This window comes from Anomaloglossus baeobatrachus, chromosome 8 (genome assembly GCF_048569485.1).
Source record: "Anomaloglossus baeobatrachus isolate aAnoBae1 chromosome 8, aAnoBae1.hap1, whole genome shotgun sequence".
Taxonomy (NCBI): domain Eukaryota; kingdom Metazoa; phylum Chordata; class Amphibia; order Anura; family Aromobatidae; genus Anomaloglossus; species Anomaloglossus baeobatrachus.
The window spans coordinates 80,476,194-80,490,914 of NC_134360.1; the positions used below are offsets into that span (position 1 = coordinate 80,476,194).

General features: G+C 46.9%; 1 protein-coding gene across 1 annotated transcript in view; it reads right to left on the reverse strand.

The window, feature by feature from the left end:
• Positions 1 to 14,721, reverse strand: part of GCAT (glycine C-acetyltransferase) — a 68,423-nt gene that overhangs the window by 31,803 nt on the left and 21,899 nt on the right. The window contains exons 2-3 of the mRNA XM_075320867.1: positions 7,180 to 7,310; positions 4,222 to 4,323 (exon numbers count right to left, since the gene is read on the reverse strand). Of these exons, the coding sequence (XP_075176982.1) occupies positions 4,222 to 4,323; positions 7,180 to 7,310 (233 nt within the window). The remainder of the gene's footprint in view (positions 1 to 4,221; positions 4,324 to 7,179; positions 7,311 to 14,721) is intronic.

Below are 14,721 nucleotides of genomic sequence, written 5' to 3' on the forward strand. Positions count from 1 at the left end.
ATCAGTCATTTTAGCGCGACCGACAAGAGCCATATGAGTGCAGCAACTGCGAGCAACCAGCTCCCTCTGTCCCCCAGCTGTCACAGAGCTGTTACCGTGTACATAGCAGTCTGCAAGTACGGACTCAAACCCATAACGTTATAGGAGCCATGTCGCTAAACGCGGAGGCCGACCCACACCAAGGATCTCCAACACCAGGCCCGCAGGCCACATGCAACCCTGGAAGCTGTTTCCAGCAGCACGGGGACTGCCGTATTCCACCGGAGGGGGTGAAGCCTTCAGTTCGTCTCACTTCAGCCGAGTCTCAGCACACAGCCAGTGTCTCTTCCGGGAGGTGACGTCAGCTAAGCGTCATGCGACAACCCAGAGAAGATCCCGCGCCTGAGCGCACACGCGCACGCGCACGCGCACACACACACACACACACACACACACACACACACACACACACACGGCCATCCTCAAGATGACGTCCCCCGTTGTCGCTCCTGCCGAATCGCCCGGCGTGGCCAGGCAGATACTTGTGAGGCCCCGAAGCACACTGTGGAAACACCACCACTTACCTCTGGGCAGGTAAGACAGCGTCACCGCTCCTGTAGCATTGGAGCGTGGGAGACACTGTTATTCACAGGCATAGCCCCCGTGGGCTGCTGTGGTGCGTCCTCGGACTTGCTGCTGGTAGGCGCCGCCACTCCCAGGTGAGGCCAAAGAAACAGGTACATCCCCTGTGGGCCTGCAGCCACGAGGACGCCACCGCAGGGAAGCGCAGCAGCAGCCACCTCCATCCCAGCCCCTGGCGCCGGTGGTAAGGGGGGGGGGGGGGGGGGTTTGGAAGGGGGAGGGAGCCCATGCGCAGACGGAACCCCCGTGGGTTTGTTGCGGCGGGAGAGCACTTGTGGCCAACCAGCCCTTACCTGGTCCTCGCAGGCTCCACACCACGTCCTCGCGCCTGGAATCTGTCCTGGCGTCACCGGAGGATGGTGTGCCGCACGCAGGACTGACCCCCGTGGGTCCGCTGCGGCAGTTCCACGGCACCTCGGCCGCCTGCAGCTGGACCCATGCCGCTGCCAGAGCCGGCCGGCCGGGCGCCGGATTTGAATCTTCGGCCCATCAGGACCATCCTGGATCTCTGGAGGCTCCCTGTTCAAGGACAGGAAACCAACTGATGCGGGGAGTGGTCCCGCCCCTTTTTATCCTGGAGGTTTCCTGTCCTTGAAAGGCGGATCCCCTCTCTCGTGGTGCTGTCATGGGTGCTGGAAAAAATGACCCTCTCTGGAATGTTGGGATTTGGGTTTAGTGAATTGAAGTTGTGATACTTTGTCTATGTTTTATACTATGGAATTATTATGTCATTCATGTTATTTGACAGATAGAAATTCTGTATTTGAAGTTTTTCAATTAAAATGATTTGATTTAAGAAAGAAAAACAAAAACAAGAAGTTAGTGGCAGTAGCAGTTCTCACTGCTTGTTAATTACTTAACCGTTGGAAGGCAAGGAGAAGGAAGCCGGCGGTGATTGGTCCCGCCTCTCGCGTGTCATAATGTCATGTAAGCCTCGTGACCGCGAGTTCCGACATCTCTGAAACTGCGCCAGCATCCGAGGTGAGTATGTGTTTTTATTTTTAAGGAGAATGAGAAGGAGTTGCCCAAGTAGGGGACAACCCCTTTAGTGAGCATAGAATATTGATAAATGAAAGAGGTACAGCAATTTGCCATCTCCATCAGCTCCATAGACACTGAATGAAGCCATCACCATTACTTTTGGTTCAGGAACACCATTTTAGTGATCGTGCCATCCCAGAGATGGTGGCCCCAACAATCAGACATCTATTACATATTCAACTGGAGGAAAAGATCATTAATGCTCCATCAAGTGGATTTTGCAGCAAATGAATGGCAATATGTAAGGATTCCATAGTGAAATTTGCATTGCAGATTTGTCGCGTATTTTGCCTTATATTTAGAAGGGAACCTGTCACCAGTTTTGGGGCCTATAAGCTGTGGCCACCACCAGTGGGCTGTTACATACAGCATGTTAGAATGCTGTATATAAGAGCCAAGGCCACTGTGTAGAACGTAAAAAAAAAAAAAAAAAAATCACTTTATAATACTCACCTAAAACTGTCGCTGCGGTGGAGTTGGGCTATATGAGGGTCTCTGTCCTCCATTGCCGGCACCTCCTCTTTCGGCCATCTTCGTTCTCCTTTTGAAGCCTGTATGCATGATGCATCCTAGGTCATACACACTCGCCGGTCCAGTGCAGATCAAAGTGCGCTTGCGCAGGACCTCAATGCCGGCGAGTGTGGATGATGTAGGATGCGTTATCCACACTAGCTTCAGAAGACCGAGAACAAAGATGGCCGAAAGAGGAGGCGCCGGTACCGGAGAACGGAGACGCCCATCCGACCATCTGCTCCGCACCGACATTTTAGGTACTTATTATAAAGTGTTTTTTATGTTCTACACAGTGGCATGGGTTCTTATATACAGCATGTTAGGATGCCGTATTTAAGAACCCAGTGGTGGTGGCCGCAGCTTATAGGCCCCAAATCTGGTGACAGGTTCCCTTTAACCAAAAATGATGAACTCTGCAGGATAAATTGACATAGTGGAGATTGTAAAACATACTGTAGGACAATTTCTCCATGGAATCCACACACATTTATTTTCCAAACTACTTAGATGACATCTGGTCAAAGTGGATCCACTTTGTTGGTACTTTAATTTGCTGTTTGTCTCCCCAGAAAATCAGCATTTGAACAAAACTGAAGAGAAATTGAAGCCGCTTCCATATATTCCATTTTTTTTGTTAATCACTGTGAGGTAAATCCTGGGATATGAAGAGGAATTATGACTAGAAGTCATAATTGCTCTCATCACTCCCTGGCAGTGCCCCCCTCCCTTCTCGTTCTCAAATGTCCAGCATCTGTGAAGGTGTCACATCCCACTTACACCTCCAACAGCCATCTCCTCTGATATGGAGATGAGATGATGTGAGGACAATGGACCCAGGATGACTCCCTGCCGTCACCCTGTAACAAGAGTTGTATCTCATTAGCAAGGCTTGGAAGTAGCCAGACAGAACGACTCCAGTAAAAAATGGTTCATATCTCGCAAGCCATATCTCCGATAAATATGGCAACCATAAAAATGGTGTTTGCGCAGGCGGACGATGCTGGCACACCTTTTTTATGGAAGGGGGAGCTTGGGAAATACCCCAGGCGTGATATCAGCCATATGGGAACTCGTAGACAGGTCATGAGTCCCCTCGTTCTGTAGCTAAATTCATAACTGTCACAATGAGAGCATTGGCGTCCGCCTACGACGCTCCCAGGCAAAGTTATGGCCCATATTCCATGTTGTGAATTTGTCCATAACTCCAGCCAGGGGTGGAGCAGTGCTCCCTGTGAGGTCACTAAGGTAGGAGGGGACCTGGATTTGCCCAGGTTAATAACCCTGCTTCGGCCATTTTCCAAGGTTCTTCTCGCTGGGGGCACGTGTAGGAAACATCTGTGGGAGTTCCTAGAAACCTGGTCTACAGCGCCCCCCTGTGGCCAGACACACAAGGTAACTGATGTAATTGTATACCTGTTTGTAACCCATGCTTTATCTGTAACTGTACTCTGACATATGTATATTCTGTAGATTCCCTATTGTATATATTGTAGTTCTAGTGTGCTTTAGGCGATTAAATTATATAATTAATCTTGGGCTGTTCTGTTATCTCGATCTTGAATCCCACGTCTGTGTGTTCGGCTAATAGTTACCGTGAAGCGGTTGGTGGCAGCGAGTTGTGCCAAGGATTATTGTGGGGAGGCCAGTGAGATTCGGGAAGATATTATATATTCCGCCCGCGGAGGTCGGGGGAATATATACCTTACTCTCACCGGGGACCCTTCAATAATCGGCATAAGTAGTATAGCGGCCTCCTTGCTTATTGTCGGGCAATTCCATAATTGGCCTGACTATAAGAGGGGCGCTAGAGAGCGCGTCACGTGCTCTGTCTGTCGGTCGGGAGGTATAAAGTAGGGGTGACCCCCACTTGTTACCCCCCGATTGTGACGTACTGGTAGCCAGCGCGGGGGATTTCTGAGTGACCCCCCCGGTGGTTCGTGACAATCACAATAACTTAATGGATGTTAAACTGGTTTCAGACAAGACTAGGTTTACGTCATAGGAAATAAGAGCGTAAGCTCCACTGGCACATTGTCAATAACTCACCTCAAATAGGCCGGCATTAGCATCAAAACAGCTTATATACAAGATGGCATCTTCTCTTTGGTGGAACCGTGCAATCTTCTCCTCAAGAGTTTTGTGTATGTTCTGGGCAATAAAAGTGACACATATAAATGATTAGTTCTAGTGCACATAGCCATGAGTTTTATCAGACACTGTTGTCCTCTACACCACGGCACCATTCATATATATGTATGTGATTAGGGATTTTTTGTGTTTGTTGGTTTTTTTGTTTTTTTTTAAACAACCATCAGGCCTTAAAAATAAAATAAATAAATAATATTATTATATATAATTATATAAATAAATATATACACATACATACCAATACACCTATAGACTACAGTCTAAGGACATATTTATATACTTTTTTTAGGTCTGGTAATCAGAAAAAAAAAAACCTGATACATGTCCGTTTTTGATCTGGATTGGAACCCAATTTGCCCACTCATGGGTTTGGGGGGGGGGGGGGGTGTTCTTCTTTCCTTCTGCATTGTATGTCATCTCACTTCACAGGTAATTCCTCCTTTTGGGTGACGATCTTGGAAATGGAGAGTAATTTTTTTTTTTTTTGCCTAGGTCTGTCAATGTTTTAAAATAATTGTTACTGTAATAATGTGTATGATGAATGCCAGATTGCAAAATACTCTGCCATTCCACTGCAAACTGTCAATCAACTCCAGATCAAAGAGATTGTAAAACAGTGAAAAAGATAAAAGTAACTGCTGCATTGGCGGATGGTAGTAGCAGCTATGGGTGATATCGCTCCCTGTCACAGGTGGGCGGACCCCGGGGAGGATGATGAGAAGAGTAGTAATGGCAGCGGGGAGCGGCAGTACCGGTAATAAGGAGTCAGAGTCTATGGCTGCGGTTCCACGTTGTTTTACTCACTTTTGTACGATGCCGCTCACCCAGGTAATACCGGTCACTTGCTATGATGGGCTCCATCGAACCCAAACCAGTTAGAGATCAGTCCGGTTTGGTGTTCGTTGGGTTTCTCCTTGTAACGCCTGTCTGTGAATCCCCTGGCTTGAAGCTACATGGGACCCAGGTTTTCACGAGATGTACTCGTCACTATATGCAGGTGCCGCGGTTCCGATGTGGGGTCCGGCTTGATGCGAGATCCCGGATCCTCTCTGGCACTGTGCGTCGGGCTCTGTGTGGTCAGGGAAGCTTGAAACTTTCCCCGTCCAGGCAGATTCTGTAAAACCAACGTGAAGTATGATCTTCCCTAGGGTCCTGCCGCCCTGTGTGGCATCGATACCGTGGGGAGCAGGTTCACTCTCCCCATGGCAATCGTGTGAGCTTCTCCTCCATCCCATCGGAGCACCTGTAGATGCGACTGCTCCCTTCCTCTCCTGCTGGAGAACTCTCTAAACTGTTGTGTTGGCTCCTGACTCCCCCTGCTGGCTGCACCTCCCCCTCCCAGGTCCTAAGCTAGTGGGACTGAGGCCCCTGTTGAGGGCATCATATAATTGCCACTCTGTCAGCGACCCATTTATTACCAAACCCTAGCCCAGTTCCCAGTGGGAACAGGGCAGCCCGGAGTGTGTTTGAGCGTGTAATGTGGTGAAACCGGGACTGACCTCTTCAGGATCAGAGTTTAGCATTACACCCAAATTTGAGTGCAATACTCTGTGGCAACTGAAGCCTCAGGGGCGCCACAATAGCATATAACTTTTTTTGCACTTGCACTTTATTGCAACCATTTCCCATTGTTCACGTAGGGGTTTGCCTTACATTTTGGATATATTATGTGTCATTAGATGAACTGGTCTTTAATATTTTTGTACTATTTTCTATCCAATTTTTGTGATTTTTTTTTTTGAGACACCTCCTGCACTCACCTGCACCCTGTACTCCTAGCAAGAACCATACAGGTTCCGCACCTGTCGCTGATCAGGATACCTCAAGCACTGAGAGACTCTGAAATAACCCTGGCTAGTGAGCTGGCATGTAAGGATCATTAGTCCCACTGCTGCACTAAATCAACATGAAGGGAAGGTACAACAGGCGGGGGAAACAAAGGATAAAGCCCAACTTCATGCCTGCAGTCAGGCAACAAGACAGCAGCTTATACCGCTTCCAACAACAAAAAGCTGCAGCAGCTCCTTCCACCTTGAGGCCTAGCTTCAGAATGAATCAGAATAATTGGCGCCCTCTACTGGAAGATGTGACCATATATAGGGGTAGGGAGTTGTCACCAACCGGAATCACTTGAGGCCAGGAGTCAGAAGCTGCTGAGAAGTAAAACTGACATTAACCCTTTCAACACCAAAGGAAATGGAAATATGTTTAATATGAGGAGTCTCAAATGTCAAAGCGAGACTCTGGCCCAAATCCTGTCACAAGTCTAAATGAAGAGATAAGGTTGTTACACCCATTCTCTTTCCCTTCATTTTTTCCCCATAATAAAAGTATTTACCATTTTTACAATTCTAGACTTTCGAGTCAGGTCTTTCTTTCCCATGATAAATTGTATTTTTACCGATTAATCCTATGTGGCTAGTTTGTTCTTTACGTTATTCATTCACCATGCCAATATTTTTCTGACATACCCCATAGTCAGACAAAAAGACTCATTATTTAGAGATACGTCATTGATGTATTGATACATGAAGTGGCCAGATTGTTCTGTACCCATCATTCTTCATCAACTAGCGTAGTGGCGAAGAAACAAGCCCTGAACCACTTCAGAGAGTTAAACGAGCGCAATCATCTCCTATTGAACTCAGCGCATGTAAATGTCACCTAGATGTTGGAGTGTGGTGGTGCAATATGTGAGTATTGTATTTGGGGCCCCACTTTAAACTTTACCAAGGGTTAAAATGTTCGTCTAAAACCAACCCTGGCTTCAACATATCCAACCCATCTCTCGCCACCAGACAAAGTAAAAAGGAACATTACTAATATAACAAGGATCTTTTCCTTCCATGCACTCACCTGTGTGCCACAGATAAATCTAACTGAGCTCAACCCAGCACCATAATCCTTCAGCGCCTCATGTCCAGCATGAATCACCTTGGGGTGACTGGATAGACCAAGGTAGTTATTGGCACAAAAGTTTAAAATGCCTAAGAAAAGGACAAAAAAAAAAAAAGTTTAGAATTAGAACAATTTAAACAAAAAATTATAAATGAAAAGAATGCCGAATGTGTGTTCTGCTTTTTCCTTTAAGCGGCACACTATATTACACGGTATCTATAATATATTATATATATATATATATATATATATATATATATATATATATATATATATATATATATATATATATATATATATATATATATATATATATATATATATATAGCCTTATTCTGTTTGTCTGTCTGTCTTGCTCCAAAATGACGTCATTACAGGCACAACCGTCGCATTGGCCGCTCGGCTCGGCCCCCTCACGCATTGGCCGCTTGGCTCGGCCCCGCCCCCTTTGCCCGCTCGGACACGCCCCCCCCCAGGACTAGTACTCCAATTATACTCCTCTCTCCCCCCAGGACTGCTCCTCCAACACACACTGCACAAAACATACCTACCCCAAAACACACACACTCACCCCGCGCACGCGCGCGCGCACACACACACACACACAACACCCAGAACATTTACAGCGCTCTACACAAACACTTGGCAACTACAGACAACATCTATATATGTAACAAAAATCATACATTAACTACACAATAAATTCTAGAATACCAGATGCGTTAGAATCGGGCCACCACCTAGTCTTTTATAAATGTCTTTTTTGAATCGGTTATTCCCCCTTAAACTGCTGTAGATGAGGAGTTAGGGGGCAGGGACCTGAGACTTTAGTAGATGGCTCACAAGCACTTACTTCTGCAAGCAACAGACCCCAGATCCTGGACTGTACAAGAGCATCAATCCATAGACCATGAATGTTCAGGAGTGCACTCTAGTGTATGGTTACAATTGTCTCTCTGTGTTTGGAGACTAGTGAAAGCTTTAGGACTGCAGCCTCTCATCTCCATCTGGGACTCTTCATTTAAATGTTTTGTTTCTCTTGGTGCTGAAACAGTTAATATCAGTTTTGCTGCTAGCAGCTTCCTAGCAGTGCATTTGAGCTGTCGCTGCTCTGTAGTTACACCCCTTTGTGTTTAATTAGCAAAGTTTCCCAGCAATCTTTGCTGATTAAACAAAACCATTTGCATGCTGGCCGCCTTGGTGGAAGGAGCCGCTGTGGAGTCATCCTGAGACATATGTTCTCCCTAGCCAGGACTACAGTAGGGATTTTTCAGGGCTTCGGGTATTCCTGCTCGGCGACAGGTGACGAACCTGTATAGGGTCTGCTTAGAAGTGCAGGGTACAGCAATGATACTCACTGATCACCGGAGCAGCGTGGCTGTCACACTGCGTCCGCAGCCTCGTTTGCTTCTGAAAGTGCCGGCTGCTCATTAGGCTCATTTCATATTCACGGCTTTCATGCACACCGGCAACTATGATTGGTTGCAGTCAGACCCGCCCCCCACGCTGATTGACAGCTGTCTGACTGCAACCAATCACAGCCGCCAGTGGGCGGGTCTATATCGTCCAGTAAAATAAATAAAAAAAAAAAAAAAAAAGACATGCAGTCTCCCTCAATATTGATACCCAGCCAAGATAAAGCCTCACAGCTGGCAGCTGGTATTCTCAGGCTGGGGAGACCCACTTTATTGGAAGCCCCCCAGCCTAACAATATCAGCCAGCAGCTGCCCGAAATTGCCGCATCCATTAGATGTGAGTCCAGGGACTTTACCCGTCTCATCCAGATTGTCCTTGTGTGGTGGCAATCGGGGTAATAAGGAGTTAATGGCAGCCCATAGCTGTCACCAAGTCCTAGCTTAGTGATGGCAGGCATCTATGAAACACCCCTCATTACTAATCTGTAAGTGAAAGTAAATAAACACAAACACCGAAAAATCCTTTATTTGAAATAAAAGACAAAAAGCCACCCTATTTCATCACTTTATTAACCCCAACACAACCCTCACCCTCCAGGTCCGATGTAATCCACACGAGATACCACGACACTTCCAGCACTGCTACATCTGACACTCACAGCGTGCGCCATAGAACAAGACTGCCGCTGTGAGCTCCATAAAGCAACTGAAGTGAGTCGCGCTATCAGGGGTGATATCACTCAGGTTAGCCGCTCCCACAGCTGGAGTCTTTCACCCATGACAGTAAATCACCAGAGGGACTGAAGTGAACAGCGGGACGTCCCTCAGGTGATTTCCGATCACAGCTGGAGTCCTTCACCTGTAAATCGCAAATCAGACGGCGACACAGACAGAGCTGCGCAATGAGAATGAACTCGGGTGAACCTCTAACATCACAGTTACAGGCCCCGCACCACTGCCTGAGTTCATTCTCATCGCGAGGCTCTGTCTGTCAGCGGGCAGTCATGCTCTACGGTGATCACTGTGACAGGACAGGGATGTAGCAGGGCTTAATCGCCGTCGGATCTGGTGTGGATTACTTCGGACCTGCAGGGTTTGCTGCGGTTAATAAAGTGGTGAAAGAGGGTGTTTTTTGTATTTTATTCCAAATAAAGGATTTTTTTGGTGTTCGTGTTTATTTACTTTCAGTTACAGATTAGTGATAGGGGCGGTGTCTCAGACGACTGCCATCACTAATCTAGGACTTAGTGGCTTCCATTAACTCCTTCTTACGCCGAATTCCACTACACCAGGGCAACGGGAAGAGCCGGGTCGAGCGCCAGAATTGGTGCATCTTACGAATGCGCCACTTCTGGGGCGGCTGTGGACTGCTATTGTTAGGCTGGAAAGGGCCAAATAACGATGGGCCTTCCCACCCTAATAATATTAGCCCCCAGTTGTCTGCTGCACCTTGGTTGGTTTTAGAAAAATGGGGGGGGGGGGAGGGGATCCCCTCTATTTTTCATAACAGGCCAAGGTACAGCAGACAGCTGAGTGTTCCAGCCTGCAGCTGCTGCTGTTCCTGTGCTGGATATGAAAAATGAGGGGGACCCACGTCATTTATTTACCCAAAATAATTTAAAAAAATTTCTGTCCAAGTTAGCTATCACTCTATCAACTATTTTGTTATTTTAAATCTATTCAACCTATCATTTTATTTCTCCTTTAAAAAACGCACTGTCAAAATGCAGTGTTTACAGTTGTCAAGTCTGCCCTAGGGTGCATTTTTTTGTCAAATCAAGAACGCAGCATGCGGACATAGCCTAAGACAGAGTCTAAGGGGAAAGCTTTATACATCTGTAATAAGGATCGGTAATATGGACATGAAACATATTGCATCAGTATTTGCATTTACAGTGGAACCTTGATTAACGAGTAACCCATTTAGCAAGTATTTCGCTTAACGAGGAAAGCTTGCTGTAAATTTGTAACTCAGTTTACAAGCAAGCTTTGCCGTACGAGCAAAATACTCGCCGCACACACTTCCGGTTCCGTACATCCACCGCGCTTTAACCCACTCTTGTAGTCCGCACAAACACACACATTATGCTCACCTTACCTTCCGTTCCATCGCCGGCCTCTCGGTTCTTGTAGTTCGCCGCTACAGGCTGTGTATCGGTAAGCATCGCGACGAGGGATGAACTTCCGCTGTCAGCCGCTACTCAAAGGCAGCGCGCTGACCAATCAGAGGCAAGCGGCTCATGCCTTTGACGTCAGCGATCTGACAGCGGAAGTTCCTCCATTGTCAAGATGGTTACCCAATACACATCCTGTACCGGCGAACTGCAAGATCCAGGAGGCCGGCAAGGGAACGGAAGGTAAGGGGAGCATAATATGTGTGCGTGCGTGAAAAAAATAAAAATGTGCGGCAGGAAACTGATCTCTAGGCTAAGCCTGGTGAGGAGGTGGATTGTGCACGTCAAAATTATGTTAAATTTTTGCATCAGCAGATTTGTGGGAAGTCTGCTCCCACATTATGTAAAGCAGTGCTGGTATATAACTCATACTGCAATTAGTAAGAGTCCTGGGAAGGGAAGATTATCTGGACCACACCCTACTGCTTCAGTATAAAAATAATTCTCGTACAACATAATAGGGGACTTGGGTATACAGAGCAATCAAGGGCTCATAGTGAAACTCTGAAATTTATCCTCCACATGAAAAAAAACTATTATAATTTGCGGGAAAAGAGCTATTGGTGAAGTCACGGTGTGTTGGCACCGCAATACATAGGGTGAAATCCATTACAAAAGGAGCATAAAAACCTGCATGTAACGTTGGCAGTGTTACAACATGAAAGAATTCCACGGTCCGTATACAGAACACAATGCCCTGACTTGACCAAAATGTACAGCTCCATATGTGTCTATGAGAGTGTAAGTTCGGATGGGGAGACTCACGGTCAGTCCGGGGAAATGCAGTGTAGTCCCTATACGGACTATGAAATACACTCGTGTGAATCGGGCCTTTGGCTAAATTCACAAAAAACACGGTGTGAGTACAGACTGCGATACATAGGCCGGCTGCCAGTCACCTTATCTGAACTTCACAACCTCATAGATTCCAAGTGTGAGCCAGGACAAACATGGCCAATCCAGGCATCATGGTTCACTCAGACTATGTTTCACGAACATATTATACATTCGTAATATGGATCACAAAACAGACGCGTATTTATATAGGATGCATCAATGTTTGCATTCATTGATGTTATTTTCTGTTTTGCCATTTTTATTCTTTTTGTTTAAAGAAAATTATCAATAAATGCAAATACATATAGATTACTTATGAAATACCGTATTTCTCAGGCTATAAGATAAAAAAAAGAACTGTAAAAGAACTAAGAGTCCTCAGTGGTTGATACCTTTTAATGGCCAACTATAAAGATGGTAATACTAGCAAGCTTTTGAGACTACTCCGGTCTTTTCATCAGGCATGGCAGAACACTATCTGAAGAGTCACATATTTATACACAACAGGATATAGAATGGAGCAGTAAATAAGACAAGTTATGTGAAGCAGAACTATCACTATGGCAAGGGGACAAACAGTTGTGGCAGAAAATATTGCAGCAGTTCATAGATAAGCAGTGTGAAAGTTTTATTGTCCTCTGATTGGGGTCTGGTCCGGGCTGTGATGCCCCCAGATGGTCTGAGGAGCACATTTCTTAATTGATGTAAAAAGACATAAATCCATGTGGCACATTCATTCCTGCTCTGAATGTGTCAAAGTTCATCATAAGTTTGTATTCCCAGACTATGTCTCTCTGGGATTTGAAATTTCCTTTCAATGCCAGCAATTTTATGTCCATGATGCTGTGGTCTGGGTTACAAAAATGTTTGGTAGATCTATCCTTTTTTCTAAAATTGTGTGGCGATGAGAATTCATCCTTGTTCTGAGCTGTTGTCCAACAGGAGATCTGTATGTAGGGAAGACAGGACATTTGATACATGTAATTAAGTACACCACACTAGTTGTGGTGCAGCTAAAGGTACCTGGGATCTTGTAGTCCTGATGTGATCTGGGCTATCAGGCTATAAACACACTTTTTCCCCCCAAATTTAGGAGGAAAATGGGAGGTGCTCCACTGTCTCGCAGTGGTGGTTGGCAGCGGCAGTGGAGTGGGTCACAGGAGGTATGAGCAGTGTTGCCACTGCAGGAAGCCGGAAACTGGGGCAAACACGTGTGCCTGCTATTAAAGGAAATGAATATTCACTACTCCCCACACCCATAATCCTGCCCACCTCTCAGCACTAAAGTCGGTGCCGAGAAGTGGGGGAATATTATGGGCGTGGGGAGCAGTGAATGTCCATTTTCTTTAACTGCAGCCATACTGATCTACCTCAGCCACCAGCTTAAGGCTACTTTACACATTGCAATATCGGTCCCGATATCGCTAATGTGGGTACCCGCCCCCATCTGTTGCACGACACGGGCAAATCGCTGCCCGTGCCACACAACATCGCCCAGACCCGTCACACATACTTACCTGCCCGGCGACGTCGCTGTGACCGGCGAACCGCCTCCTTTCTAAGGGGGCGGTCCGTGCGGCGTCACAGCGACGTCACTGAGCGGCCACCCAATAGAAGCGGAGGGGCGGAGATGAGCGGGACGTAACATCCCGCCCACCTCCTTCCTTCCGCATAGCGGCCGGGAGGCAGGTAAGGAGAGGTTCCTCGTTCCTGCGGCGTCACACATAGCGATGTGTGCTGCCGCAGGAGCGACGAACTACATCGTTACTGCTGCAGTAACGATAATCGAGAATGGACCCCCATGTCACTGATGAGCGATTTTGCACGTTTTTGCAACGATGCAAAATCGCTCATCGGTGTCACACGCAGCAACATCGCTAATGCGGCCGAATGTGCGTCACAAATTCCGTGACCCCAACGACTCCGCATTAGCGATGTCGCAGTGTGTAAAGCCCCCTTTACTGCAGCAACTTGAGCGATCACATTTGTCAGTTATTAAAAGCCAAAAGGCAAAAGTGCAGGAGAAACACCGGGCACTGCTGTGAATCCTCAGCCGTCGCTATTTTTGTACCGTTTGGGATAGACAAAAGCTATACAGGTGCACAATCCTTATAAGTTAATTCCATCTGTAGAGTCCATCTGGAAGAAAGAAAAAAAAAAAAAAAAAAGGCAGCAAGCACCGTACTTCAGTGTTCACAATTTAATCTTGAACGCAGTTCAGATACACCAGAAGTGGGGGGAGGCAGTGGGATGAGGACAACGGCACGCTGTTTTGCACAAATGTGCTTTGGCAGGTCCTGTTATTAAGGCTATGTGCGCACGTTGCGTACAGTCACTGCAGAAATTTCTGCAGCGATCTGAAGAGCACATGTGCGCTTTAAATCGCTGCAGAAATGTCCGTAGTGAAAGCCGATTCCATGCGCTCTGCCTGCAGCTCCTGCCATAGACAGAGCAGGAGCTGCCGGCAAAGCGCAGGAAAGAAGTGACATGTCACTTCTTTTTACGCAGCGCTTCGGCAGTAGCCGAAGTGCTGCGCTCTTAAACGCCACGTGCGCACGGCCCCTGCACAATCTCCATAGACTGTGCAGGGGACGCAGGACGCATGCAGTAACGCTGCGGTACAAAGCGCAGCGTAACTGCATGTTATTTACGCAACGTGCGCACATAGCCTTAAAAAAAATTAAATATTCACTGCTCCCCACGCCCAGAGTGAATATTCATTTTGGATTAGCCAGCAGCTAACATTGGCGGGTGAGTGGGGGTCACATGGCAGTTACATCATGCTTTGCACCGCTTACACGCCAGTCAGTTGCCGGCAGTTGAAGAGGACGCTGCACAGTGGGGGAGCGGATGGAGGATGAGTAGAACAGATTTTTTTTTTGTGCGGCATAACGGGAGACATATATACCAGGATGGGGCCATGATGGGAGACATGTATACCAAGATGGGGGACATATACGTGGAAGGGGTCTAGTATGGGGGACATTAGTACAGAATTAGGGGCAACATTACCCTCATAACAGTGACAGAAGCAGATCCCCCCCCATAACAGAGTCATGATGACCACATCTTTT